The following is a 24215-nucleotide window of genomic DNA, read 5'->3' on the forward strand; positions in this document are numbered from 1 at the left end:
GCAACGAGGAGCTATGATCAAATCTATACCTATTGGTAGGAAGTGTGAAACATGATCTACAAAAATGATGAGTGCACCATGAGCTCACCCCGTCTCTCTGGTCCTTCTGTGGGCTGCGGAAAGAGTCCGTCTCCATGCTGTCCTCGTCCTCCACCCCCTCCCCCACCTGGCTCATGTGCCGGGTGCTGTCGATGAGCGCCAGCGCCTCGTCTTTTACAGTCTCACACACACACAGCAGCAGCTGGGGCAGCTGGGAAATATCCCCACCTGGTTCCCCAATAAATGAATCATTGAGAAGAACAAACTATAGCCGCTTTCACACCAAGTTCTTTTCCCACAAAGGTTCATGAGAACTTAGTTCATGAGAACTCTTTAGTTCTCATGAACTAAGTACAGATCGCGTTCACACCGGAATAAGTCCCTGGGGGAGGATTAGGCAAATTAAGCCGCTGAAGTCACTTCTTCTTCTTCAAACCACTTCACGGCGTATACTGCCGCCCAAAGTCCCGGGCCAAAGTCCCCGGCCGGAAGTCCCCGGAGTTGGGGACTGGCTTCAGTAGAAGCTGCTGGGAGTCCCAGCAGCCTTCCGAGTAAATCGCCAGAACGCCGACACCTCCTCATCTCCACCGCTCCCATGTTTTATTTTGTGTTGCCATAAGTTATTCTCTCTCCGTTGGTGAGCGGGGCTAATGCTAATAATGCTAATGCGAGGATAATAAAATGGCGGCTTCACAAAACTTTTTGGGAGTTTGACGGGGCGTGGTTTGCAATCCTTCCAGCCAATCAGACACAGGAACCTTTTTCTCCCACGAAGGTACCTGCTCTCTAGCAGGGACTGAAAAGGGGGTAAAAAGACACTGATTAAGTCATTTTAGTTTAGGGGGCTTTTTGGTGTGAACGCAAATATATCTGAGTTCTGATGAACTATTGTGGGAAAACAACTCCGGTGTGAACGCGCCATATAAGACCTCCAATTCCAACAGACTGAAGAAAAGACAGCGCTCTTACCATTGAGTCCCTGAATCTGCAGCACAGAGATGAGCGCCGAGAAGATCTTGGCTTTGGTTCTCTCCATCATGTGGTGGTCGGCCTGCAGGACGCTCTCCAGGATCAGGGAGAGCGGAGACAGGATGTCCGGAGCTGTGGCAACCACACTGTGGAGAGAGAGCTTATTAAAGAGGAAGGGGGGGGGCATATGTCAGGGCCCTATCTCAGTGTTTGAGTGGCTGACAGAGGCAACAATGGAGGGTTGCTGTGTTGAAAGTACAAAAAGGGTATTTCTAGTGTAATCTAAAATATGTTCAAAGATTGTGTTCCTAAGTCAGAGACACAAAAACATGGTACAATACCAGGGTTGCTTTACTTAAAAAAAACAAAAGAAAACAAACTCTCTGTCCAATGCAGGAAAACACACCTTCTCCACTGTTTGAGGAGGATGAGCAGCAGAGTGGCCATCATGGACCCGAGGCGAAGACAAGGCACAGACATCGGGATGGTCAGCTGGAAGAGACAGGAAGTGTTGAAAAGCAAAGAACAGGGAGAGGAGATACAAACACATATTGCAGGTAAATATGACATGTGTCCTTGAGGACTTACAGCAGCTTTGGTCCCGTCCAGGACGTCCATGAAAAGCTTCAGTTTGGTCGAGTCCTCCGTCAGCTGCATCACATCGGACTGAGAACAGAAAATATACCAATAATCATTAGATTTATCTGCACGTAACGGATTGATTACAAATTCTTAATTCTCGAGTCGATTGAAAGGTGCAGGACAATCCCAAAAGAAACTATTTAGGTTGGTATCAGTCTGACCTAAAGAAGCAAATAAGAACTAGTTGAATGTTTTGGGGAAATACGCTTATTTGCTTTACATTAAATATGTGATTTAATCCCAACAAATTCCGGGATGTAAAAAACACTGTTGTTGTTGTTGCGGGGCATAAGCAGTAACTTCCTTCTTCCAAAATGGTCATGAAAGCAGCAAAGACAGCTATGAATGTTTTCCAGAAGAGAATGAAAATATGCCAAAATATGACGTTCAGATTTCCACTTTGTGTACAGCTGTTCAAAACAACTATACACATTTCACTTTAGACAAGATGTTGTTTGAATGATTGAAAGAAGCCCACTGAAAACCCTGCAACAAAGACTGTGTTTGCTGTAACATACATGGGAGGTGGAAAGAATCAGCAGCATCCTCCAGGCAGAGATCAGCATCTGGGTCTCAGTGAGGGAGCCGACCCCCTCCTCCTCCATCTCTGCCACGTGGCACACCAGAGACTTCACATACTGGGACCAGTACTCGTATCGTCGAGCGTTGGAAAACTTCTGGAGCCCATCCTTCAGGGACTGCTCCAGAGACCCACTGTTAATCACACAGAGGCAATTCATATTGAAAATATGAGACAGGAGCTTATTGAAAGTGAGAAATATTGAAAGACTGAATTTACCTGACAACGTAGTAGATCTCCAGGCCGATGATCTTCATGACAAAAGCACACGTCTCCAGGACACACGCCTGTAGAATAAAACTCTTGAGTTGACATATTTCCCATCTTACTAATAAAAGTATTGTTATTTAATCATTGTAAAAAAAACGATCAAAATACCTCGGTGGTATCTGAAGGAGGGGTGAGGGTTGCAAAGAGAGGCGTTGTCAAATGTTCCCAAAACCTCTCTCTGTGTTCGCAAAGCACAATATACATTAATTAAACTCCATTATTCCTGCTGGTTTCCTTAATGCTGTATATTGGGTACAGCTGCGATGATTAGTTGATCAATCCATTGACATCACATATTGTGTTTAGTTGTGTTTAATGTAACAGTTTTAGCCCTATGAATATGAAGATTTCCTTATGTTTTACATCATAAAACTGATTCCTTTTGGTTTTGGACCGACAAAAAATACATTCAAAAGACCCCCCTGGGATAAACTGAGATGGACATTTTTAAGACCAAATCAACTGATTTTGATCAATGAATCTAGAAAAGTCATCGGCAGCTTTTTCACAAATGAAGAGTCGTAAGTTGCAGCAGTCATTTTGGGATAACAGTTGATATAACAAAACATATCAGGACGAAAAGTATGGGATTTGTTTCATAAAGATAAAGCAACACTTTCTCAGAATAAAGCAAAACTATGAGTTTAAAAGAAAAAAAAACTGAGTCAAGCAAAAATAAAATATATTTCAAAAATAAAACTATAAGTTGCAAACAAATCATTTGTGTAATCATGTAAACTATAAGTCTTTTTTCTTTGTTTTAATATAGGTTTTTGTTTGCAGTTCTTGTTTCTTCTTTCTCAATGATCAGACTTTTGCTCTCACTGCAGCTCTGCCCGTTTGCGCTCCTTCACTTTTTGTTTGAGATTCTGACACAAACCTCCCAGGTGGGCGGGACTTTCAAGGGTGCGTCCCCATTAGGCGCATTCACACCGCAATACTTTTCCCACAAAGGTTCATGAGAACTTAGTTCATGAGAACTCTTTAGTTCTCATGAACTAAGTACAGATCGCGTTCACACCGGAATAAGTCCCTGGGGGAGGATTCATGGATGTATGAGGATTAGGCAAATGAAGCCGCTGACGTCACTTCTTCTTCTTCTGCTTTTGGTTTACTGAATTCACGGCGTATACTGCCGCCCAAAGTCCCCGGAGTTGGGGACTGGCTTCAGTAGAATCTGCTGGGACTCCCAGCAGCTTCTACTGAAGCCTTCCGAGTAAATCGCCAGAACGCCGACACCTCCTCATCTCCACCGCTCCCATGTTTTATTTTGTGTTGCCATAAGTTAGTCTCTCTGCGTTTCTGCGCTGGGCTAATGCTAATGCTAATAATACTAATGCGAGGATAATAAAATGGCGGCTTCACAAAACTTTTTGGGAGTTTGACGGGGCGTGGTTTGCAATCCGCCCAGCCAATCAGACATAGGAACCTTTTTCTCCCACGAAAGTCCCTGCTCTCTATAGGGGGGACAGCATTAGATCCTAGGAGGGGGGGCATGAAGAAAGACCTGCACCAGCTTCATCCACGCTGGGCGTTGCTGTTATCACTGGCTCAGTGTCATTTCATTTGACCAAATGTCTTTACATATACATTTAATAGATTTTATTATTATCCACCTTTTTGTTTTATGTCCTTTTATTTAAAACATTCTTTGAGACTTCATCTTCTGGTTCAAATTTCAATAAATGTAATTTGTATAATCACTCTTTTGTCTTTATTCTACATGAAAATGTTAGAGATTCCATTCAAATCTGTTGATTATTCAGATCTTCCTCAGGCTAGGAATAGTATGTAGAGTTTGTAATGCTAAATGTATATAATTTTCTCACAGGATATAGAATGAGACAACACCGGTTTTATCCATTGGGTATGAATGCTTCAGCTCTTCAGACCAACATAGTGAGATGCGAGCATGTTCCTAATTGTGTTGGTATGCTAGGTCTGCTCTGTTTCATAAAGCAAATCTGCCACTTTGATATTGTAGAATTTGTTAAATTAAAGCAGTCTTTAATCGTTTGTCCTAAACATAGCAATAGATGCTTTTGAAATGAAATGTCTTTGAAAAAAAATAATAGTATACACTTTATATTGTGCATCACCTTTAGCTTGAAAATACATGTGTTTTTTTAATCTATAAAATAAATACACTTTATCAATCCCAAATTGGGAAATTATTTAACAGCAGCAGTGTGTTCAGGTATTACAATATTTAAAGTTGGAATAAAGTATAAACTACACCACACAAGTATAATGCACAGCAATCCATAAGATAAGTCTGATATGTTCAACTCCTCAGGAGACACCGACACTAACGTGGCCGAGTGGACTCCGGAGTTTGCTGCATGAGTTGCACTGTATGATCTGTGGTGTAGTGGGCTGTCACTCAAAAACTGAGTAGCCAATGGGGACGCACCCCTGAAAGTCCCGCCCACCTGGGATGTTTGTGTCAAAATCTCAAACAAAAAATGAGGGAGCGCAAACGAGAGAGCTGCAGTGAGAGCAAAAGTCTGATCATTGAGAAAGAAGAAACAAGAACTGCAAACAAAAACCTATGTTAAAACAAAGAAAAAATACTCATAGTTTACATGATTACACAAATGATTTGTTTGCAACTTATAGTTTTATTTTTGAAATGTATTTTATTTTTGCTTGACTCCGTTTTTTTTCTCTTAAACTCATAGTTTTGCTTTATTCTGAGAAAGTGTTGCTTTATCTTTATGATACAAAACTAATCCCATAGGAAGTGGGGTTTTTCCTCTGCTGGCCGCAGACTTTACCAATATTGGAAAACTGAACATTTTGGGGGATAAAAAGCGTGCACACAACAGTCACAAATATGTCAAGGGAAAATAGAATAAATATGATTGAGGGTTTGATTGAATAAAACCACATAAAAAGGCTCATTCTTTCCTTCATTTTCAAAACTCTGGCACTAATGGACTTATAGTGCATATTTCACTCCCTTCGTCCAGAATTTAATGAACACATTTTGATGAAGAAAAGGTAATAGCTTACTTAGTGCGCAGGACAGAGATGGCACTATCTCTGCGGTCCTGCCAGAGGGCGAGCAGGAAGGCCAGCGCTGCTTTGTGGAGCATGGGGGGGCACCAATACTTCCCCTGCTGTTTGGAGTCGATCAGATCCAACACCACATGGAGGCAGCTCCACTCACCAAGCAGAAACTCCTAAAAGGAAACCATATTTTAGATCCAGATGCAGCAATATACACGTAGAGATGCTTCATATATCTCCGCCGTTCCTACCTTTGACCCCTCCGTCCCATCTTTGACTTCCAGGTTGAGGAAAAGCTCGATGAGGCCGGGCTGCGTTTCCACCGCCACCGTGAGGAACTCCAGGATCATCACCTTGATCCTCATGTCTTCTGTCTTGCTCTGCAGCCGAGTGAGGAAGGCGTCCCGGATAGCTACTGCATCGTTGCCCAGGCAAGCGTAGACTGACATGGGAGCCACCTGAAGACAAAAGACACGTTGAATACCGGGAATGTTTGCTGTTCTACAACACGACATCTCCAAAAGTCCAAAATGAACCCCTCACAACAACGATCGGGGTTCCTAGACAACTGTTTTTTGTGACTTTCCTAACATTCTGGGAAGTCTTGGTGTATAAATGATAAAAGGAGTAAAACGAGAACATCTCATTTCAGACAGTTAGTTATCAAACATAAACAATGACTACATTTATGCTAAATGGGATAATAGGTGTATTTCTGTTCTCCCTGTAGTCCTCTTTGGGATATCATTACAAATATATACATTAAAAAATATATGATTAAAACATATTTTTGCAAAAACAGCTGGCAATCACACATTGACAATGTGGCTATAATGAAAGATTATGAGCAAATAAGTGCATGTTATATATTTCTGAAGTCTCCTTTGGGATAGAGTTGAATGTAAGACATACGGTCAGGCATGTTTCTTTGTCATGTTTTATTTATACTTTATGTATAAAATGTGTTTGTATTTTGGAGAAAATATATGCATAGACAAACTAAGTTAATATTAGGGATGCTCCGATCGCCAATTTTGGGGCCGATCGCCGGAATCAGTATCGACCGATACCGATCGTCGATCCGATCGAGTGGGCGGGGCCTATGGGGATCTTCCATTTAAAGTGATGTTTAAAACTCAGTTATGCTCATTCACTGGAGCTTCCACAAACAACAACCAACATAATGATTACATTCAAATGATGTACATTATTCAAGTTTACATTAACTTTGAATAATAACACGGGATGAATGAGCGGAAGCGCTCTCTCTCTCTCTCTCTCTCTCTCTCTCTCTCTCCTGACAGCCGTCAGTATCGTCTCATGCAGCTCACTGATCCAGTAATGAGTGACCCGACAGTGAAGAATAAATATATTTATATCTAGTTTAGCTTGTTCCAGAGGTAGATCAAATAGCTAAGTGTGTTAGGTCTAACTCTTGTGTGTTTCGCTCCGCTCACCGGTCCGTCACAGCGGGCGGAGCTGCAGGATTTCTGCTTCACACACGTTGCATACCGCTATTTTACTGTCATTTTCGGACACCTTAAAATACTGCCAGACCGGTGAAGCCATTTTGGCGAGCTTGTTTTGCCGCGCACAGAGAAAAGTGTCATGTATTTTACGTCATGTGATCCGCTCTCCTGATCTGCATTTATAGAGAGCACCGATCGATCGGCAGAGAGTGAATATCGGCCGATCGGAGCATCCCTAGTCAATATAAATGGTAAATACCGTGGCGAGCCTCTTGAGCAGCTGGATGGCGAGGCGGGGCAGCGCTGGGTCGTGTTTGTGGTAAATATACTTGGCCAACACCACGATGAGGTTGTTGCCGTGGCCTCCGTGCTGCGTCAGCGCCTGCTCCAGAGGAGACACCACGTCAGACGGAGGCTTCAGGCGGATCACGTTGTTGGTGACGGAGAAGGCCAGCTTGACCGTCTGGATCAGGATCTGCCCGGGACCCTCGGAGCTGGACAGCATCACAGAGAAAGATCACAAATATAATTATTGAATTTGCACCGCAATATTTCTTAAATATATCTAATCGCAATTCATTTGGATTAATATTGCAATTCCATATGATTTAAGATATAGCATCTTTATTCTCATTTACCTTGAGAAATGTAATAAAATAATCATGGTGGGGTATTTGAAGGATCTGTACCAAATACAGATTTTTTTCTTGGGACTAAAATATAACTATTAGGCTGTGATATCTCTGCAGCACCACAATAGTTCATTAAGAAGGATATTTACACAAATACTCAAATCAGGCATAAATGTGTGTGTTTACCTGCTGGGCTGAGCAGCCAGCACCACATCGATGGTGTCCACTCCGACTCCCATGATGTTAACGACCGCCTGTCCAGCCTCAGTGTTGGCCAGGCTGTAGATACACAGAGACTGCAGGGTGGGGGTGCTGCAAGAAGGGGACAAACAATTACAGATATACAAGCATTTGAGAAGCAGGGACCAACAAATTGGTTATCATTTTAGTTTGAAAAAAAGACTTAGACAATTCATTGATTGTTGAAATTGATGAAGATTAATTCGGAAACCATTCATTGGTTCAGCTCAACAATAATTAAAGACATGTTTATATATAAGCGGTGGTCCTTGAGCGGAGATTGATTTTTCAGTTACTGCATTAGAAAAAGGTCAAGAATTAACTGTGAAACTAAATGTTTAATGTGAATTAACAAAGGGACCATTAATCACAGAAACCTACATTTGAACCTTTAACTGTGAAGTTAAACAGTTGGGAATCTAGAACTTGTGTTCAAAAGTATTATTCCTAGCAGCCGGTTTAATTTTTCATTCACTGAATTGACATGAAACTGTTCAGAACCTACACTTATTTCAAAGATTTGAATGTTGAGCTGTTCTCACCTGGCCTGATCCTCTCCCTCTGGACTCAGATTGAGAATGGCATGGATCAGCTCCAAAATAAGACATCCTGCAGAAACACAAAAGAGCTGGAGTTCATTTACATTTCCTTTCCTTTGACAGTCAGGTCAGACTCTTATTATGATGTGCCTTACCTATCCTCTCTCTGACCCCGTAGGTGTTGTAACGCCACTTGTGGTAGGTGGGCAGCATCTCCTTCAGCACCAGCAGCACACAGGGGATCAGACCTTTGTTCTGAGTGCTGCCCAGCTGACCCTGAGAGAACACAGATATCACTTGCATCATAGCTTCAGGACATTAAAACCTTTATTTTAGGTAAAAAGGCACCGTTTGAATTCTTAAGGGACATTAAATAGTTCATATCTATAGGTAAATAACTGGTGTTACCTTGACCAGAGTTGTGATGAGACGCAGGAAGGCGATGGTCACAGCATACTCCCCCTTCGGCTGCTCAATCTGGACTAGCAGGTTGCCGTAGTTTCCTGCCTTCATCCCTTCAGCACTAAAAAAACACAATGCATTAATTGTGACCATTCAATTAAATGAGTATGGTTCCATCATGTGTAAAGATTTTCCAGCATCCATTAAGTATGTGATTTTTATTAGTTTTCCATAAAGTGTTAATATACAAATGATTTGCCGATAATCCCATGGACAGTTTCCACCCTAAATTTGAGCAGAATTTTGCAAAGCCTAATCAGCACACAGAGTTGTTTTTACTGTACCTTACACACTGAGCCATGTTGGTCAGAGGGTTGGAGGCAAAGGGGAGGAAACCTGTGTGGTGCAGACTGGACCACACCTGGAGATACAGAACAAAAGATATATCAGATGTGTGTGAATAAAAAAAAATGCTTCATGTCTCCCAGGATCCCCACCTTTGCAGGCATCCTTGCAGCCAGTACAGAGAGGCAGTTCACACATGAGGCGATCACATCCACTGGAGGGTTGATGACTGATGTTAACCTAACAGATGGTAAACACAAAGAGACTAATTCAATCTCATATCAAATAGGTAGTACTCAATCATGTTTTTTAAGGAGGTATGCAAGTGAGTTTACCTCTGCAGCAGCATGTAGATGCGTGAGGTGAGAGGCAGCAGACAGTCGGACACGGTCCAGTCTGTGCTGATGATCTTATGCACCAGATCCAGGACAGGTTTCACACGCACACAGTGGGCGATCACATCTGCAAGAACAGACAGAGAAAAGTTGAATTATGCTGAAACAGTGAGTAGAATTATAAGTAAATCAGCTAAATAAAAAATGGAAAACATACGGCACGCAACAGCGGTAATTAAAGTTTAAAAGTCTCAAAAATGCTACAACTGCTGTCACAAACTGGATGAATGTGAAGTATGTTGTTAAAGGAGGATGAAAGCGGAATCAAGGAGCACTATTGGAGTGACTTTGATGGTTATTGGACTCAGGATTAATTTATTTGGATTCCCGCTGTATAAAGAAATTAAAGGACGGCGCGCAAGTGGAAACAATTCACAAAGGGATTAAACTGTTTAAAACACATGCTCAAAGTAAGCCGGATTTTGCCGATGTGTTTATGTGGATTCAAAAGTCGTAAATAATCTACAAAATGGAGGAGACCAATCTGATTGGAGCAACTGTGACAAATAATCCAACTGAAACCGGCATGGACAATGACTATGTTTTAAAAATGCGCTTATCCAGACAAGCCCGGTTTGGACACTTTACGGGCAGAAGAAACATTTATATTAAAGAAAGAAATACATTTCTGTCTTTTTATGCCTTTAATACTAACTTGAATTTTTATTAAAAATTAATTAGTCAATTATTTTTTATATTTTATTGTAATGTAGAGAAGAGGCTTTTAGTGACAATCATGTATTGCCTTACAATTATATGTAAAAAAAAAAAAGTCTAAATATGATATTTGGCCTCAAATCATCTGAGGCCTGGCACCCCCCCACAGGGTGACTGGCTGTCTACATGATGTGGCCTGCCGACATGGCCACTGTCATACAGATCATAAATCAAAGCCCTTGATTGGTCTCTGTGTGTCCTTCAAGCTCGGGATAACCTCAGCTCAGGTGAGGTAAAGGACTCTGAGTGTTTAGATAGTTCACTTAGTCAAAGTTCTCAGTGGGTCTCAAACGGTTTGGTCACCATTTATGTAAACACATATTTCCAGTTGAAGGGGTAATGATTAGTAAAATATGCATGAATAAAAAATTAAAAGTTAACTAGGTGAAACAAGGTAAGATACACTTTTAAAACTTGTTGAGAGCTAAAACTAGTCTTTGCTGCTGCCTCAAAGAGGAGCAGGGGGAGAGGAGGGAGACAGGAGAGGCTGATTCAGGAGCACAGACACACTCACAACTATAAATGAACCAAAAACAAATAAATAAACAAGTTTCAGTGTTTTTTCATATTGGATATGGTATGTTATTGATTATGGCCATGATTTTATGATTATTGAAATGTATACAGTTCTGTTTCATGTAGGTGTTTCCATAGATCTCTTTATTTTCCCCTCAAAGTGCACCAGATTGATGCATTTAACTACAAAATCTAGGGACCCCCCTAGAGGATTTGAGGTCCACCCCCACTTAAAATAACATGAATAGGTTCCTAAATACATTTACCATTTGTTTTAAATAGTAACCCATGTCCATATGTTTATTTGTGGGTAGTAGATTTAAACTATAGGGCTATCACTATGGGCCCTAGCTGTACCTGATCGATCTGCCATCGCGTGAAGGGTCTGCTAACAAGCGACCAACAGAAAGGCTAATGTTGTTGCACGTCACAAATGCACGGCACTTCAACCCCCCCCCAAAGTATATTTCAGATCTGTGGGAAACACTGGATGATACACAAATAGGAATATAGATACAAATGTGCTTAATGTGTACAAAACGCAATAGAATGGAACATGGCTCTCGTTGATGAAGATATTTCTTGGGAAAAAAATAAATGATAAAAATATCCTTAAAAACATATTCAATATCTGCTTCTATGAATCAATGAATACCTGCGGTTGAAACAACATGGAGCAGCATCTCCACCTCGCAGGTGAAGAGAGTCCAGGAGCTGTAGGAGTGATCCCAGCGCACCACGTAGCCCTGCTCCCCCCCGATCATCACCTGACCCAGAACCCCCTGCGGCATCCACAGGTTAGTCTGCCCTGTGCCTGGAGATCAGGAAAATAATTGTTATGATGGAGGAACATCACTCAGGAGAAAACTATAAATGGGCGATATGAAGAACATCAAATATCACACTACTTCTGATCAAATATCTTCTAACAATGAAATCATTTCTTTGATTGAAGTAATAATCATTTATGTGGCTTTAAAGGCTCAAATCTAATTGTAAAAATATCTACTCGTAGTTGTACGTTTGGAAAGAAAAAAGCAGCGTAATGCAGCCTTTAAAACCAGAAAAGAACACTTATATTACGGTATCTAAAACGATAGCTAGTCATATCAAAATATTGATATAATAATGATATATTGCCCAGCCCCCCAGCCCTACTTATTAGTATGTCTTATGCAAATATGCATCAACAATTCAACATTCTTGTGCACACTAGGGCTGTCCCGAATACCATTTTTCGGGCTCCGGATATTCGGTAGTAATCAGCAGCGAACCGCTTCGACACCTGCATTTCGGTTTATTCACGGCATTATTTTTGTTATTCTACAGTATTGTTGTTTTATAATTATTTGTTAATGTAACCGAATTTGTGTTCTTTGAAATTGAAATTGTGTGTTACTTTCGTTGCAGTTGTATATGTCTTAAGTGTAATTTGGCTTGGCATTCTATTTTGTATGGAGATGCTTTTATTTTGAAGGAGAGTTAGCGCAGTTGACAGGAAGTTGTTGTTGCTATGGAAACAACGTGACGGAGATTAATGGATAAAAAGTAATATCTACATATAAAGACGGAGAAAGTAAACGATAACGTTTATGGTTCAGTGTTAGCACCCCCCCAAGAGGCACAAGCTCTTACGTTGATATTGGAGATTTCAATAAATTCAAAAAGAAAAAAAAGAGAGAAAAAAACAAATAACAAAATTGAAACCCGATTAGTAATCCAACGAACGAATATTCGGATACAGCCCTAGTGCACACATCATTTTTTATCTGAATTTCAAACTAAGAGTAGAAACCAGGAAAACTAACCGAGTGGGTAGAGCAGTTTCGGTGTTTGTCTTCTCCACAGCGTCTCATCATCCTTCGAGATTACGTCATTTGGTTTATGTTTGTAAACTTGTGTGTAGTAGGACATCTTATCCAAAAAGTTGTACACCTGTGAATAAGATAGGGATAATACATCGTTAAACCATTAATATCATGCAATGGTGTGAGTGTGAGTGTGTGTGTGCAACTCGATTTTGACAGGAAAGCAACTGGAGACTTCTAGAATTGTGTGAGTAACATTCTGTTTTTAGACTTCTCTGTTTCAGTGTGTGTACTCTGTATCAATGCTCTGTAGTTGATCTGACTGAAATTGTGATTTTAAATCTCAAAACCACTATAGTATCTGTCAGGCAGAAACTTGGGACAAGTAATTTGACTGAAACCTTAAAACTGAACTAACTGACTGCTACATTTGTAGAATACTAAGAGCTTTATTGAGTAGGTGTAACTGTATTAAGGGTTAAACTCTTAAACTTTATAACTTAGGGTTTAATGTAATTGTAAAACCATTGGGCCACTGAAAAGACACAATAGCAACTCAGGAGGGAGCCAGTCTCGATTTCCTTTTGAGGGCCACCAGCTGCAGAGACTGAACTAATTAAAGGGACGTGGCCCCATAGCTGTGAGAACTCAGCAATCAGGTGTCCATTTTAGGTAGCACTTTCCTGGAGCGTCAGCTTCAGCGTCAGACAGGCTAAGACTGACAAAGACATTAGAGTCCTGCGGGAGTAAGACTGACAAAGACATTAGAGTCCTGCGGGAGTCACGAGGGAGGCAAAGAGGAGGCAAATCCTACTCTGATTGAGCTAAGTATTGCTGGTGTTTTATTTTCTTTGGTTGTTTAGCCCCTCATGCTATAATCATGTGTATTTTCTCCATTCCTGTTTATGTGTCTTCTCGCAATTATCACTGGCCCCGTGTATCTCGTAATCGATATAACCGGCCTGCTCTCGTCTATCCCACATGCTCCACTGAGATCCAACATCTAGTTTCAGGCGGCCTGTGGAACTGCCAGTCAGCTGTTCCTAAGGCTGACTTCATCTCTGGCTATGCTTCCCTGCAGTCTCTGGATTTCCTTGCTCTCACTGAGACGTGGATTACTCCATCCAACACATCCACCCCAGCAGCTCTCTCCACTGCATATTCCTTCTCCCATACACCTAGACCCACTGGCAGAGGAGGTGGCACTGGTCTCCTGCTCTCTCCCAAATGGAGCTTTTCCCTCTTTAAGCTACCTAACTTCACTCCTTCCACCTTTGAATTCCATGCCGTCACAGTAACCCATCCTATACAGTTAACCATTGTTGTTCTCTACCGCCCACCAGGCGCCTTGGGGGACTTCTTGGAGGAATTAGATCATCTCCTCTCACACATCCCTGAAACTGGCCCTCCCGCTGTACTTCTCGGAGACTTCAACCTCCAGACAGGGAAGATAGACAAACTAACATCTCTGTTAACCGCCTTTGCTTTCTCACTGTCTCCGTCCCCACCGACTCATAAAGCTGGCAATGTCCTTGATCTCATATTCTCAAGGAACTGCACTACTTCTAACCTCTCTGTAAACCCGCTCCACACATCCGATCACTTCTTCATTTCATTCTCTCTACCCCTTTCCAAACATAACAAACTAATCTCTTCCCATCCTGCACCTGTCCGCCGTAACCTTCGTTCCCTCTCCCCCTCTAGCTTTGCCTCATCGGTGCTCTCAGCCCTCCCTTCCTCTGACTCGTTCCAACTCCTACCTCCAAACTCTGCTGCAGAAACTCTCCTCTCTACTCTCTCATCCTCTCTGGACTCTCTCTGTCCTCTCACATCTCGGCAGGCTCGTCAGTCCCCTTCTGCTCCCTGGCTAAATGATGCACTGCGTGCTAATAGAACCGGCAGCAGAGCGGAAATGGTGGAAATCCAAACACCGTGACGACCTCCTAACCTATCAGGCTCTCCTCTCCTCTTTCTCTGCTTCGATCTCTCAGGCAAAAAGCACTTTCTTTCAAGATAAGATCCAATCTTCCTATTCCAATCCCAAAAAACTATTTTCCATCTTCTCCTCCCTCCTGGACCCCCCCAAAGCCCCTCCCCCCTCCTCACTTCTGTCAAGCGACTTTGTTACCCACTTTGAAAAAAAGGTTGATGATATTCGCTCTTCTTTTCCTGACTCACCTTTACTCACCGCTGGGTCACCAGACCCTCCTTCCACCAACACACTGACCTCCTTTTCCCCTCTCTCTCCAAGTGAGGTTCTTACCCTCATTACCTCTGCCCGCCCCTACCACCTGTCCTCTGGAACCTATCCCTTCAAACCTCCTTCAGACTATCGCTCCTGATATTCTACCGTTTCTCACCCATTTCATCAACACTTCTCTAACTTCTGGTCACTTTCCAAACAGTCTCAAGGAGGCAAGAGTAAACCCTCTCCTAAAGAAACCCACTCTCAACCCGTCAGATGTTATAAACTACAGGCCTGTCTCTCTCCTCCCGTTCCTGTCTAAATCACTTGAACGCGCTGTCTTTAGACAACTCTCCTGCTATCTCCATCAGAACAACCTTCTGGATCCGCACCAGTTTCAAGGCAGGTCACTCCACAGAAACTGCCCTCCTTGCTGTCACTGAGGAACTGCACACTGCTAAAGCAGCCTTCCTCTCCTCTGTCATCATCCTTTTGGACCTGTCTGCTGCATTCGACACGGTGAATCATCAGATCCTCCTTCGCACTCTCCAAGCACTTAGAGTTTCAGGCTCTGCACTTTCCCTCCTCACCTCATACCTGAAAGACCGTACCTACAGGGTGACTTGGAGAGGGTCTGAGTCCGACCCTTGTCAATTAACTACGGGGGTCCCTCAGGGCTCTGTTCTTGGTCCCCTCCTCTTCTCCCTGTACACAAACTCGCTCGGATCAGTCATTAGCCCGCATGGTTTTTCTTACCACTGCTACGCTGACGACACCCAATTAATTCTGTCCTTTCCCCGCTCAGAGACCCAGGTCGTCGCACGCATCTCTGCTTGTCTAGCTGACATCTCTCAGTGGATGTCTGCTCATCACCTCAAGCTCAACCTTGACAAGACTGAGCTGCTCTTCCTTCCGGGAAAAGATTGTCCCACTCTTGACCTAACAATCAACATTGGCACCTCTATTGTTTCCCCGACTCAGACTGCAAGGAATCTGGGTGTGACCCTAGATAACAACCTGTCCTTCACTGCAAACATCGCTGCTACAACCCGCTGCTGCAGATACACGCTTTACAACATCAGGAAGATACGTCCCCAGCTGACACAGAAAGCGACTCAGGTTCTGGTCCAGGCTCTCGTCATCTCACGCCTAGACTACTGCAACTCCCTCCTGGCTGGTCTACCTGCATGTGCCATCCGACCTCTGCAGCTCATCCAGAATGCAGCGGCTCGTCTGGTCTTCAACCTTCCTAAATTCTCCCACACCACTCCGCTCCTCCGCTCCCTTCACTGGCTTCCGGTAACTGCTAGAATCCACTTCAAGACACTGGTACTTGCTTACCATGCTGCGAATGGATCTGGCCCTTCTTACATCCAGGACATGGTTAAACCGTACACCCCAGCACGTGCACTCCGCTCTGCATCAACCAAACGGCTCGCTGCACCCTCGCTGCGAAGGGGACTCAAGTTCCCATCAGCAAAAACACGTGGGTTTGCTATCCTGTCTCCAAAATGGTGGAATGAGCTCCCCATTGACATCAGGACAGCAGATAGCTTACACACCTTCCGGCGCAGACTGAAAACTCATCTCTTTCGACTCCACTTCGAGCGATAGAATTATTAACATAGCACTTATATACTAATAAAGGGCTGGCTTATCTAAAGCCAGTTGAGTAGCACTTGAAATGTTTTTGCTCTATGAAACCTGATGTACTTATATGATTCTGTTTTCTTCAAGGTTGTATTTTGTTGGTCGAACGCACTTATTGTAAGTCGCTTTGGATAAAAGCGTCAGCTAAATGTAGTGTGTGTGTGTGTGTGTGTGTGTGTGTGTGTGTGTGTGTGTGTGTGTGTGTGTGTGTGTGTGTGTGTGTGTGAGAAAGCTACCTTTTTCACAGTGGACTTGTTTGACAGAAGTGCAGTTAGAAGCTGTAACAGAGGTCCGATTTTGTGAGGGAACATCCCGACTGCACTGTCCAGAATCATTCCCAGTCCCATGTTCGGTTTCTGGATAAAACATTGAACAAACAGGAAACATTATCATCACAAAACATTTTATCCGATTTTAACTCAAAAAGAATCCCCTTTTTCCATATTCTCACCATTTCCCAAAACACTTCTGCCAGATTTGGAGCAGAGAGCACTTCACAGGCAGCATCGATGAGGTGGGAGCACTGAGCCGCCTGACCACCAGTCTGTCACATGCATTAAGAAAAAGCAAGTTAACAATATGATTGAGTAAAGAACGTTTATCATTGCTTATATAGCACTATATAAATAACATGTATAATTATTATTATATGTAAAATCAGAATGCATACCTGTAGGCTTTCCTCCTCAAAAGAAGTGACCACAAACGAGAGGAGACCGTAGATACACATCTTTGCTGTGATTGCTGTGACCTAAAGAGAAACAGTTCACAGATTACATTTTAATTGTATATCTACATATGAGAATAAATGTTGGTGTGTGTGTTTGGGCTGCTTGACATATATTGTAAATGTTTTGTTTGTTGTTGTCTTGTTTGTGTTTGAGCACTGTCCTCATAATGTATAGCTGTATTTGTAATTATGTCTGTCTTGGTAAATCTATAACAAAAACTAAAAGGGAAGAAATAAAACATATAATGCCTTGGCTTAGTGTATTACGTTTTCCAAAATATATGGCAGTTATTACACACTTGATACCATGTGTACAAATCAAGAAAAGAAAGCCTAAAACAAAGATCCTTTATTCTAAAGTCGAATTTTGATTTAATAATAATAATTTAAATGGAATCAGGATTAAGGATAATTGTTACACTCCTTATAGAGAGACTGTTTCACTATCATTCAAAGCAGAGGTGGAAGAAGTACTCAGATCGTGTAGAAGAAGAAGTACCAGAGTGTAGGAATACTTTGTTAAAAGTTAAATTCCTGCATTCAAAATGTTACTCAAGTAAAAGTAGAAAAGTATTAGCATCAAAATATAATTTAAGTACCAAAAGTAAAAGGACTCATTATATATATATATATATATATATATATATATATATATATATATATATATATATATATATATATATATATATATATATATATATATGTATGTTCTGATTATAATTATTGATGCATTAAAGTGTTATCAAAGCTGGTAAAGGTAACTACATTTAATTGTTGATTATATGTCCCATAATTAATCAAAATCTGAGAAGTAACTAAAGGTATTAGTGGAGTAAAAGTACACCATTTACCTCTGAATTGCAGAGGGGTAGAAGTACAAAGTCGCAAAAAAATGGAAATACTTAAGTAAAGTAATAGTTCCTCAACATTTTTCTTCATCCCTTGCACATTTTGTTAGTTTGCCCACTTACCCAAGAAATGAACAGTCTATAATTTTAATGGTAGGTTTATTTTAACAGTGAGAGAGAGAATATCAAAAAGAGAATCCAGAAATGGATATTATATAAAAGATAAAAAATGGATTTGCATTTAACTGAGGGAAATAAGTATTTGATCCCTTGCAGAACATGTGTTAGATCTTGGTGGAGAAACCCTTGTTGGACACACAGAGGTCAGACGCTTCTTGTAGCTGGTCTCCAGGTCTGTGCACATCTCAGGAAGGATGTTGGTCCACTCCTCTCTGAAGATCCTCTCCACATCCTTCAGGTGTTGAGGCTGATGCTTGGCCTCTGGAAGCTTCAGCTCCCCAAAGCAGAATGTTTCCACCTCCATGCTGACGGGGGGATGGTGTTCTGGGGTTATAGTCAGCATCTCTCTTCCTCCAAACACGGCGTGTCCAGTTGACGCCAAAGATCTCGATGTTGGTCTCATCTGACCACATCCTCTCCTCCCAAGCCTTCTCTGAATCCTTCAGAGGTTCGTTGTCAAACTTCAGACGGCCTTTCATGTTCCTCTTGAGCAGGGGGGGGGGGGGGGGGGGGGAGGGGGGCTTCAGCCGCTGCAGGGTTTGATCCATTATGGTGTAGTGTGATACCAACAGTTTTCTTGGTGCCTGTGCTCCCAGCTGCCTTGAGATCATTCACAAGTTCCTCCTGTGTAGTTCTGGCTGACCCCTCACCTTTCTCCTGATCATCAATACCCCACTGGGCCAGATCTTGTGTGGAGCCCCCGACCGAGGGCGGCTGATGCTCATTTTGTCTTTCTTCCATTCCTGAATAATGGCACCAACAGTTGTCTCCTCCTCACCGAGCTGCTCTCTGATGGTCTTGTAGCCAGTCCCAGCCTGGTGGAGGTCTACAGTCTGGTCCCTGAGGTCCTTAGACAGCTCTTTAGTCTGGCCCATGGTGGAGAGGTTGGAATCTGATTGATTGATTCTGTGGACAGGTGTCTTTTATACAGGTAACAAGTTGATGTTAGGAATACTTTCCTAAAGGAAATGGACGTATGTAACCGGTCTGAGGGAGCCAGAATTATTGTTGGTTGCAAGGGGATCAAATACTTACTTCCCTCAGTTAAATGCAAATAAATGTGTATCTTTTATATAATGTCAATTTCTGGATTTTCTTTTTGATATTCTTACTCTGTGTTAAAATAAACCTACCATTACAATTATAGACTGTTCCTTTCTTTGTAAGTGGGTGGGTAAACTTACAAAATCGGCAAGTGATCAAATACTTATTTCCTCCACTGCATGTGAATCTACTTGGTTCCTTTACAACACTGATTCAAAGTTAGTTCTTTCTTCTCCTTCTAGAGAACTTTTAAATTGATTTGTGTACTTGGTGTGTCCTCTTACATTATTTCCTGACACGCCGAGGCCCTTCAGCATGGTTGAGATGTACTTGAACACCTCGAGCTGCAGGGCAGTGTTTCCGATCCTCCTGATGACGGGGCTGGACTCCTCCGGTCGCAGTGTGTGTCTCAGCAGAACCCAGGCCAGCAGCACCGGCCCGTGGTGAGGGATGTCTCCGAACGTCAACAGCAGCTGATCCATCCCCTGGAGGAAACACAGGAAATATGGAGGTTCAGACATTGAGTATTACAGCTCTACTGTTATACTACGAAAAGTTTATGTCTTTTTTTATTTGGATGCCTAAGTCCAACCTTGATGACGTCTGCAGCGCTGGAGAACTGATGCTGCTCTGTGCACTCCTCCAGGGCACACTTGTGCAGAAAGTCTATGTCCATTCCTTCCACCAGGATTAGGGAGCTAAAATATCTGCAAGTCAGAGAAACATAGATGATATTAAAGAAAACACAACAAATGTACTCATATCGGTTGATACATTCTTAAGCAGATGTATGGATCTGTGTTAAGGAAAGCTAAGGCAGAAAATAAAAGAAATGTCTGAATCAAAACATTTGGGTATATTTAGAAACAAGGCTGATTGATTTGTCACCCAGATTATGAAATAACCACAGGCCTGCTTTTCATAAAACTTGGTGAAAAATTGAAGCATGTTCCAAGGAAGAACCAATACCATTTTGGAAACTAATCACAGGGTGGACGTACAAAATATTTTTCATTTTCATTAGCACTGCGAGATTGGCCATTTGTCTTTGGGGCTCAGCCCTCTCCTATTTTTTTCAGTATATTTTAATATCTTAGCTTCATTTTGTAACCCAACATTAATCCCATTTGTCCTTGGGCACAGGATAAATGAAACACATAAACTTCACAGAGACTTTGAGGTGCTCTTACCCAATGCGCTCGACCAGGGCGTCCATGCTTTTATCTACAAGATGTCTGTTGGTCTGCCTCAAACCGAAGCCTTGCTCTTTGAACATTTTGGTGAAGCTCAGCAAGTCGGACGGGCTCATCTCAAAGTATGCGTAGTACAGGAAGATGATCTCCAGCAGAAGAGACTGTTCCCTCAGACACTGCAGGAACCAGTGGGACACCTGCCTCTCCGTCTAAACATTTAATACAATTAAAAAACATGTTGCATCCTCTGATGGACAAATGTTAACATCTCTTCCAGGTCGTGCTTCAGTTATATCTGAGTAATATGTGATATTTATTTAAATGATATCTAGCTTATAGTATAATGGTATTCATCAGATATGAAACAAATGATCACCATGAGGTTTCCGTGAGTTTCCCATGTTGGTGCTTCTGCTTTGAAGAGGTTTTCAAACTGTGACTTATACTTGCTCACCAGGTCCTTCTCCAATTTATTCACACAGTTACTGTACTCAGCCTGAACAAATCAAAACAAACCCAGAGTTATTTGACAGAAGCAAAGATAAACAACCACATCTTTAGGGAGAAATGCACAATGTGACCCAGCTGACACTCACTCTGTAGGGATGTCGCTCATCCTGAAAGTATGTCAGCAATAGTAGGACACATCTGAGCAGACACATGCGCTCCTCGTAATAATAGTCAGCCACCTGTAGATACACACAGTCATAATTATTGCACTAAATATGGAAGTAGTTCAGTTATGTGTAAATGTCTGCAGATCTGTGTACTAACCTTAAGCAGCAGTGACTGGCTTTGTCGCTCATCTTTGAAAACAACCTGTATACAAAAATATGTTAGCCACCATCTGAATATCTTTTATATTAAAGGTCCCATGTCATGGCCATTTCTACTGATCATAATTCCATTGTTGAGGAGGTCTACTAGAATAGATTGACAATTTTGACTTGAGCCGTCCCTTATAGATACTGTCTTTTTACGTTAGTGAGCCGGATCATTTTGCTCGGCTCTCTGAAAGCGCCGGCTGTTTCGGCTCCCAAACGGCTCTTCATGTTACCACAGTTTACCACGGAGCCTCAGTTTCGCCGCTGCGAGGCTCTGGTGCTCGCACCTCACGCGCGTGCTCCACTAAACCCCCCCCCCCCCGCTCATCGAGTCCAAATCGCGCACATTCCGTGTTGTCCTGTAGCAGGCACCTTCGATGTCAGGGAAATTATCTGCAATACTCCGAAAAGAATCCCACCAGACTCCTTTGCCCCTCCAACAGAGGGATGTCCTTGTCCTTTTCGTCATTTCAAGCGATAAAAACTCTCTATCTTCTCTCGAATTATTCATATTTTTGGACGCCCTTGGCTCGAGTTCAGGACGTCCCGAGCTGAATAAGGACGTCAAATGACGGCAAGACGCCCCCCTGGCGGAAACGCTGCCCGGATGGAAAACATTTTAAAAGAAAAATGTCCAACGAGGCGTTCTGGGGCAGCACAGACGGGTCTTCTCTGTGTTAGACTTTTACTCGCTACAGGGTGTACTTTGAGGGTTTGTGACTCTGCAGACCGTTTACATGCAGAAAAACCTTCATAACACAAGGGGACGGGTAATAACCAGAAAAGCATGACATGGGACCTTTAATATCGTTACAAAGTAAAAATGTTGCAATTGTTGTTTCTCATAAAATATGGAGACTGTAGTTATTCTTTGCATAAGTGATGCAGCAGTAAATCCCAGATCTAAAAAAACACTATCACTGACAACATTAGTGGGCTATACATTGATTACAGAGTAACTTTGACACAAAATGTGCTTCAATGTAATCATATTGGACAGTTATATATTGCCAATGTACGTCCACAAACGATTAAAACAATTGCTGCCCTTAATCTCAGACCCAACAACATTGGAAAACATCAAAGATCCCCTTTAACAACTGGGTAATACATGTAATTAAAATATCATTTTCTGTAAAAACTGCATATGACAGGATGTTTTGGTAGGATGTCACACAAGATTTCGGGATTCATTCCCAATAAAAAAAAAAGGACCTTTAACGAATCACGAGTTCCTCTGTAGTCCTCCTGTAGGTAGCACTGTAAAAGCTGCACACTCTGGTGCTCATCAAGACACTGCAAAAATGATGTGCAAATAACAAATGGCAAATAAATGCACCACCAAATGAAGACAGTGAATCACATCATTTACGTAACAGAATTGTTTCGGCTCTTACCAATAGTTTACTGATCCTCAGACCAAAATCCTTCAATGGTTGTGCAACATCTTTGTCCTCCTTCACTTTCCCAGCAGAGGACGAGCTAGAACAAGAGATGATGATAACTATCCTTTCTGTTGTTACGAAGTGTTGATTTTATGTAAGGATCAAAAAGAATTACAACATACCTGGGTGGCTTGTAATAACATAGACCTTGATGCAGTCTCTCCCAGTGTCTGTCGAGCTCTGCCTCTATCTGAGCCTGTCAAACATTTCATGATAAGCATAAAATCACGTCTCATTTTATGTACCGTCGCTTATTACAAATGCAAAAATCGAAGTGCTGACAGGAGCATTTGAAACCTCCTCAAGACAATACTTTAATTGTTTTAACTGTTTGGTAGAAGAACACCCTTGAATATATACCGTCAGGCTTGGATCTTCGTCATTTTAGGGGCAAGGCCATTTGGCCTTTGGTGTCACACATTTTTTCAGCGCGCAAAGGCCACATGCCAGGGCACAAAGGCCATTGAGGGAAAAATTAGGATTTGGAGCTTACAAATAAATAACTTCACTTTCTAATGACAAAAAACCAAATCACTTTTTTAATATCAATAATCGTATCATCATATAGGCCTATGCCTCCTAGTATTACCGTATATAAAATGAAACACTTTACTTTGAATAATTAGTGTTTGGTATGTTTTCCATCTACTACTACTCCCATTCACAAATCCAAAATGAAATCTAAAAATCAAAAATTCTATTAATATGTAACAAATATATTCCATTTCAGAGCAGAAGAAACAGCCTTCAAGGGTCAAACTCTGCACATACATCATTCAGCACAGTGAAGCTCCAACAGCCAACTGTATGAACAAGCAATACTTTGAAATGCAAAAGTGTGTGCGTGTGTGTGTGTGTGTGCGTGCGTGTGTGTGCGTGCGTGTGTCTCTTTAATCAACTCCTCACAGCTCCTCATATCTGTTCAGAAACTGGACAAAAGTTAAAGATGTACAAACCACAGACTGTCTGTGTCATGACGAATACAGTCGCTGCTTTAATTCTGTCTTTAGGGTTGTTGTGAGTTTGGACGGAGCAGCGACAACGTTAGTTTAGCCTGATCGATCCAATCTCCATTCACAAAACACGCATTTTAAAAGGTTTTTCGCATGCCGTCTTGTCTGCACACTTGTCAAAGCATTAAAGCATGGTTTTTACTAACCGTTATCAGTATTTAGTTACTTCGGCATCATTTTGAAACGTGTATTACAATGAAATCACGGTAAAATAGGTTAATTTGGTCATAGTTGGTTTCCACCACAGTATTTACATGGAGATACGCCCCGCCCCCTCTCCAGCGCGTCCTGTTTGAATGACAGGAGTAAACACAGCTGACAGCCGCGGTGAAACTCCAGCGGTTAGAGCAATGCGAGTATTCGCATCGCGTCCGTTGTGAACGCAGCATAATGCAGTTCAGAAACCACTGTTCTGACGCTTTTAAAGCAACTTTTAACAGTGTGAGGGGCCCAAAGGCCATGGTGGTCGTAGGACGTACAATTATTTGTGGGGCATAACGGCCAGACCGAGGGGCTACGACGGCCATG

General features: G+C 42.1%; 1 protein-coding gene across 1 annotated transcript in view; it reads right to left on the minus strand.

Annotated features, from left to right (window-relative positions):
* Positions 1-24215, minus strand: part of nup188 (nucleoporin 188) — a 30941-nt gene that overhangs the window by 5171 nt on the left and 1555 nt on the right. Inside the window, exons 3-33 of the mRNA XM_034237054.1 lie at positions 22797-22870; positions 22627-22711; positions 22445-22525; positions 21180-21224; positions 21002-21094; positions 20782-20901; positions 20403-20614; positions 19805-19919; positions 19497-19697; positions 17081-17161; positions 16862-16954; positions 16647-16766; positions 12576-12702; positions 11423-11581; positions 9475-9601; positions 9292-9379; positions 9139-9215; positions 8801-8915; positions 8548-8668; positions 8396-8462; positions 7800-7925; positions 7241-7475; positions 5764-5970; positions 5516-5685; positions 2609-2678; positions 2450-2517; positions 2169-2364; positions 1597-1674; positions 1415-1500; positions 1009-1154; positions 89-267 (exon numbers count right to left, since the gene is read on the minus strand). Coding sequence (XP_034092945.1) covers positions 89-267; positions 1009-1154; positions 1415-1500; positions 1597-1674; positions 2169-2364; positions 2450-2517; positions 2609-2678; positions 5516-5685; positions 5764-5970; positions 7241-7475; positions 7800-7925; positions 8396-8462; positions 8548-8668; positions 8801-8915; positions 9139-9215; positions 9292-9379; positions 9475-9601; positions 11423-11581; positions 12576-12702; positions 16647-16766; positions 16862-16954; positions 17081-17161; positions 19497-19697; positions 19805-19919; positions 20403-20614; positions 20782-20901; positions 21002-21094; positions 21180-21224; positions 22445-22525; positions 22627-22711; positions 22797-22870 — 3762 coding nt within the window. The remainder of the gene's footprint in view (positions 1-88; positions 268-1008; positions 1155-1414; positions 1501-1596; positions 1675-2168; positions 2365-2449; positions 2518-2608; positions 2679-5515; positions 5686-5763; positions 5971-7240; positions 7476-7799; positions 7926-8395; positions 8463-8547; positions 8669-8800; positions 8916-9138; positions 9216-9291; positions 9380-9474; positions 9602-11422; positions 11582-12575; positions 12703-16646; positions 16767-16861; positions 16955-17080; positions 17162-19496; positions 19698-19804; positions 19920-20402; positions 20615-20781; positions 20902-21001; positions 21095-21179; positions 21225-22444; positions 22526-22626; positions 22712-22796; positions 22871-24215) is intronic.

Source organism: Gymnodraco acuticeps, unplaced genomic scaffold (genome assembly GCF_902827175.1).
Source record: "Gymnodraco acuticeps unplaced genomic scaffold, fGymAcu1.1, whole genome shotgun sequence".
In the NCBI taxonomy this organism is placed as follows: Eukaryota; Metazoa; Chordata; class Actinopteri; order Perciformes; family Bathydraconidae; genus Gymnodraco; species Gymnodraco acuticeps.